The following is a 6,788-nucleotide window of genomic DNA, read 5'->3' on the forward strand; positions in this document are numbered from 1 at the left end:
AATCTTTAGTTATAATTTATAATTCAATAAATACTTGCCATGAAATATGATAATAATTTATTATTATTCAACATTAATTATTTTTATGGTTTCATAAATGTAAAAATATATTTTTTAATTTTTTTTAGTTAAATTTATAATTAATAAATCAATTAAACATTTAATAATTTCAGCATAATTTTTGTAATAGTTAGCCATAAATTAAAAAATATCAGTATTATATACAATCTATTTATTAATAAATGTTTAAATATATACGTATTATAATTATTAATAATATGTATTTGAGTAAACAATTTTTCAAAATGTTATTTAAGGTACTGAACAATAATATTTGTATTCAATTTTTATTTTAGCCAACTGTTGACATAAAAATGCATAGACTTTATTGATTCAAATATAAATCATTTATTATTGACGATAAAGATTGTGAAATAACTTTCAAAAAAGTTTAACAAAATTTTCCACTATTTATACTTTCATACTCTTTCTCTCTCTCTCTCTCTCTCTCTCTCTCTATATATATATATATATATATATATCGTCTCTCACTCACTCACTCACTCACTTACATAGACTTTCAATGATTCACTTTCCAAGTTTAATATCATTCACTAGTTTAGTATTTTTGATGAATAAAAAAAATGTTTTATAAAAAAAAATCAAACAAAATAATAATAATAAAAAACTCTTATAATAAAAATAGAATTAAAGCAAAAAGTTTTTAAAAATTTATTTTTTGTGAATTTTTAAGAGACTAAGATTATATAAAATCTTTCAATAACTATAAATAAAATATCATTTATTTATTTAGTTTTTTTGTATTAATGCTTATTTTATTTATATCTAATAAACATTATTTTCAGAATATGCTATTTTAAAAAAATATATATAACTATTTGTATTTTATTCATGTGTAAATAATTTAGTAACATTTGCCGTTAACTTAAAGCTAAAATGTATTTAAATGTATAAATACCTTATTATTATGAAATGTATTAAAACTATAACATTTTATTATATGACTTATTTGAAATTTAATTTATTATTTTATCTTATATTTTTATATATAAGTTAATAATTTTAATATAATATAGTTTTATGCGCTTTTACACTAATATTTTATTTAAAATACATTTATGTTGATATAATTTAATTAATCTTTTTACATGCAATTTACTTAGAAATTATTGCTATTCATAACTTTATTTTATGAATTAATACATAAAATGTTATATTTTACGTTTTACAGATATAAATTTAATTAATTATACATATAAAAAGCATTTATTTTTTAAATATTTAAAATTAATATTATTATCATTTTATAAATGGCTAAATAACTTATATATATATATATTATTATAACTATAGTTTTATATTTTAGAGATTATAACTTTTTAATTTAAATTTTTTAAGTGAATTCAAGCTAAAACTTACAGTAATATCGTAATAAAATTAATATTTATATAACATATATTTTTTAAGTCTAATAACTATTATGTTATATTTTTGGCTAAAATTTTATTTCTAATCTTGATATTAAAATAAAATAAATAATTTTTTCATATCAAGCGCCCACCCATTCACTAACTTATATTATGACAACAAAAAGTTATTTATCAAAATAAAAAATAATAAAATAAAAAGTTTTATACATTAAAAAATAAAATAAATGTTATTATTAATACTGTAGTAATAAAATCAACAAATATTATGACATAGTCTATAAATATATATAGAAATATATACATATCATAGATGTATAGATACCCCAACAAAATCTGAAAAAATACGGACACAACTTATTTTTGTGTGATCCGGATAACTGTAATTTGTTTTCTAAATATTTTCAAAAAATTAAAACAAATAATTGATTAATTTTTTACATACAGTACTATATGTGATATAAATTATATAATTGGTTGACAACTGTATGAAATTCAATCATCACACATATCTAAAAACAAATTATCTCTATAAATATATACTGTATTTATTTATTTGTTTTGTTTGTCATCTGAAAAGTTAAAAATATTTATTATTATTTTTATTGCAAATCAATATACTGAACGAATTATTGGAAAATCAATCAAATAAGAAACTTTTACTTACATAATATAACAGTGTTTATTATAAATTTCAATTTATAAAATTTTTTAATTTTATCTAATTTTCTAAATAAGTATGTTTTTTTCGACAAAAATATTACAATTTGTTTAAACAAACTATTTAGTTATTTAGTGAGTGAGTTAGTAAACGAGAGAGAGAGAGAGAGAGAGAGAGAGAGAGAGAGAGAGAGAGAGAGAGAGAGAGCTATCCTATAACAGTACTCAACTATCATTTGTTAACAAAACTAATAGTAAATGATGATTATATACATTAAATTTTGTGCTAAATTTGTTTTCACCACTGTTTTTATGTTACACTCAAAGTGTGATAAAGAAATACATTAATAGTTTTTAGTGTTGTTGTTGTTGTTGTTGTTGTTGTTACTGTCCAACAATAATTTTAAAGAGATTGTTACGACTAAATGATATAAAACAACAACAAAAATAACAACAACAACAACATCACAGCAAAAAATTAAAAAACAAAATATTTTTCATGCATTTGTTAAAAGACAAAATATATTTATATTAAATTTGATAAATACATATAAGTATTATATCTTATACTTAAATTTTCGCTTTTTTAAATTATTACTTAAGCATCACTTCAACTGATAAAATATTTTTTTTTATTATGTTGTTTAGCACAAAACATAAAGAGATATATATCTATATAATCATTATACATTTATGATATAAATTGGTTTAATATAATAATTTAGTAAAAAATTTCATTAAGGCTCATCACACGATATATTTTTTTGTTGGTATATAACATAATGATAAATATAATATAAAAATTGCTGACATAGACGTCACCATCAAAAGTGGTACTTAAATATTGATATATGAAATGCAATTTTGAAATAAATATCTTTGAAAAATATTTAATATTATTATTATTAAATTAATAATGATTGTTTTACTTGAAATTATCTACTCAAAAAATATGCTACTACACTTTTACTAAATAATATTGTATTTAAAATAATCTAAATATAAATTAATCTACAGTATACTGTATATCTTTACATTGTATCAAAACATAAAAATATTTATAACAGTTTTGACATTGCATTTAAAATTATTATCTTTTAAGTGCATTACATTAGTTACTAGAGTAATAATAATTAAACTAATATCATCATTATTTTGATAATAATAATTACTATTAATTTTATGCTGATCAATTTGTGCAAACATAGACAATATTAATTTAAATTACCATAATTTATATGCAAACTAAATCAATTATTGCTTACTGGACTATATGCTTGACCTGGCTTATAAATTTTACTGTAAAGCATGGGGCCAATGGCGCAACGGATAACGCGCCTGACTACGGATCAGGAGATTCCAGGTTCGAATCCTGGTTGGCTCGCATATATTTTTTTTTTGTTTTTATCTTATATTTTGTAATATAATTAATTTTTTTTATAATCAACATATTTTCAATACTATTTATCGATTTGTTATGATTCACAAAAAAACTTTCTTTTTTTTAAAGTATTACAACAACTTAACAAAACTATTATATATACTCTAATATGGATTAGTTTAAATTTTATATCCTTTATATGCTATATATAGTACTATACTAATAGTAAATTTATGATTGTATAAGTGTGTTTGTGTGTATGTGTGTGTGTGTGTGTGTGTGTATAAGTGTGTTTGTGTGTGTGTGTGTGTGTGTGTGTGTGTGTGTGTGTGTGTGTGTGTGTGTGTGTGTGTGTGTGTGTGTGTGTGTGTGTGTGTGTGTGTGTGTKTGTGTGTGTGTGTGTGTCTATGATCTTTAATTATGCTTCGCATAAGTGATTACATTGTTCATAATATGTCACTTAAACTACAATATCATAATAATTATATTAATGGATACATTAATTATTTTAGTTTTAGTTTATAAGATATTAGGAAGTAATTTATTAATGATTCATTTTTAATATTAAACTTCATAAAAAGCATCTAGGTTACTTAAAAAAATAATTAATAATTTATTATAATAATTATAAAGTATTATTTTTGTATTTAACGATAATTAAAATAGTTATATTTTTAAAATATATTTTTAATAACAATATAATTATATTATTTATTTTAAAAAATTACAATATATTCAAATCATAATTAAATAATTATTAAACAAATATTGATATAAAATACAAAATCTAAGTTTAATGAAAAATCAGTATTATAAGTTTTTATTTTATTTAGTAAACAGTAATTTTAAACAACTTACTGTATATTCAGTATATATATTCAATTTAATTAAAAATTATAAACATTTAGAACTGAGAGTATATATATATTTTTTATTTTCTAATTTAAATTATAAATTATTTTTATAAAAATTGTAAAAACTAATATTTTTCTCAATTTTTCATAAGTATTACTTACTTTTAGAGAGCACTTATAACAATAATTATAATAGTATTGACTTAATAAACACTTTACTTTTCATAAGTAACTGTCTAAAATAAATCAAAATTTTTAATTAAACTTATAATACTGTATTTGGCATCAATTTAAAAACATTTTGAAATAAATAGGTGAAACACTGAAAAATATTTATTTATTAATTTTTATACAAACTTTTAATAAAAACAATAAATGTAAACTTTAAACATTAATATTGTATAAATCTAAAATTAATCTATTCATTATATTATATTCATTAAATTCATTTATTTAATCATTTTATTCATTAAATATGTTTATTTACTAAATATTATATGTATTATAATTTATAACAATAAGTTAAAGTAAATTTGTTTGTTGTCAAAAACTATAATCTCAAACGTATATAATTTTAAAGTACTATATTTAGAAATAATTGTTAAAACAAATCTCTAGATATTTGGTTGCTTATTAAAAATCTATTTAAAGTATGTTTTAATTTGCAGTTTAAAATTTTTCTACAAAACATGATCAGTAATTAACGAAAGAAAACTAAGAAATAAACCTAACTTAAAGTGCAAACGTTGTTAAACAAGTTATTATAAATTAATAATAATAATAATATAAAATATATCACAAATTTAATACATAATAAATAGGACGAATAAAAATCTTTTAAAACATTAATAATTATCAGAAAGTATTATCAGAAAAATGCAAACAAACCATGAAATGGACACAAGATTTCTGATTTCAATATAATACTAATAATAATAGTGACACTAATTATATATATATATATATATCATATGTAAGTTTCCTATTGTTAAACATTATACTTATAACAAATACTATAATTATATACTGGTATATAACAACATCGCTGACCGTTAAATTCAAGTATAATTATAATAATAATAATTATTATTATATGAAAAGATATCATTATTGTTATCTATTTATTAAATATGACATTAATATAACCATATAATCATCTGCTGAAAAAAATTGAGATAAAAAAAGACATTTTTGTGTGATATATATGCTATAATATACAGTATTAAATAAAATCAACAAAATGAGCGGTGAATTGTTTAACAGCGAAACATTGTTCAACATTTATGATAACTATTCAGCACTGAATGCGGCCAACAATAACATTGGTTACGACAACATGACGTCCGGTGCCGGACTACTAGACAATTATACAGAATTATTAGCCATTAATGACAATAACAACAACAACAGTGCTATCTATGGAAATGATAGCTCCGGTGAACGGTTAATACCCGATGAAGTTTATCTACATTTTCTTGATTCGTCACGTTTTTGGATACAACGAATACTTGTGCCGCTTATTATGATTATCGGTACAATTGGTAATACCATTACGATAGTCATAATGACCCGCAGGCGTATGCGATCGTCGACCAACTGGTATTTGGCAGCACTGGCCATATTTGATATGCTTTACCTAATCTTTACGTTTTACCTATCGTTTCGACACTACGACAACATTAAGGACTTGAAATTTTACTACTATTGGCTTCTCTGGCCGTACGCCGTCATGATATGTGACGGATCGTCAAACACATCCATTTGGTTGACCGTCACGTTTACCATTGAAAGGTATGTATTAAACACTTGATTGATATTTGAAAATTAAGATATATATAAATTATATCATTTTATATGATTTATGTATTGTATTATAGATACTAAAAAATGGATAATTTTGCACAAAAAAATATCAATACTTTTAATAAAAAAATTTTTATTTAAGTAATTTATATTAATAAAAGCTATAAGTATTTTATATGTTATAGTTGTGTACTATAACTGTTTATAACTTTATAATAAATATGAACACAACTTTATAAACTACATTTAAAATACAATATTTGTTGTTAGTATTTGAAATTATAATCATTTTGTTGGTAGAGTAGGTTTTAGGCTATAATTTAATTTGAAAATATAAATATATTATTACAGTCAGTATTTTGATAAAAATTTTATTTTATAAATTATTATTATTATTATTATAACTTTTAATATGTAATAATTATAATAACTTAATAAAGCGAACAAATAGTTTTTTTTCAGTAGATAAAGATTTTCTATAGCAATGAACTAACTATTTATAAATATATATATATATACTGTATATATATTTATAATTTTATTATCAATTTTTATTACTGTTATTGTTATTTTTTAGTGTTATGATGACTCCTACGACTATTATTATTTTATTATTATTTATTATTATTTTTTTTATTGTAC

The 6,788-nt window shown here is 20.1% G+C and overlaps 1 protein-coding gene and 1 non-coding gene across 2 annotated transcripts in view; both read left to right on the forward strand.

Moving 5' to 3' along the window:
• The first annotated feature begins 3,419 nt into the window (after positions 1–3,419).
• Trnar-acg (transfer RNA arginine (anticodon ACG)) lies at positions 3,420–3,492 on the forward strand. The gene has a single exon. It is a non-coding gene; the product is annotated as a tRNA-Arg (tRNA).
• A 2,103-nt stretch (positions 3,493–5,595) lies between these two features.
• LOC128955816 (FMRFamide receptor-like) overlaps positions 5,596–6,788 on the forward strand; it is a 5,380-nt gene continuing 4,187 nt past the window's right edge. Inside the window, exon 1 of the mRNA XM_054301493.1 lies at positions 5,596–6,134. Coding sequence (XP_054157468.1) covers positions 5,680–6,134 — 455 coding nt within the window. The 5' untranslated portion in view covers positions 5,596–5,679. The remainder of the gene's footprint in view (positions 6,135–6,788) is intronic.

The sequence above is a fragment of the Oppia nitens genome, unplaced genomic scaffold, assembly GCF_028296485.1.
Source record: "Oppia nitens isolate AA-2021 unplaced genomic scaffold, nextdenovo-longstitch-racon4-pilon3 scaffold2_pilon_pilon_pilon, whole genome shotgun sequence".
NCBI lineage: Eukaryota > Metazoa > Arthropoda > Arachnida > Sarcoptiformes > Oppiidae > Oppia > Oppia nitens.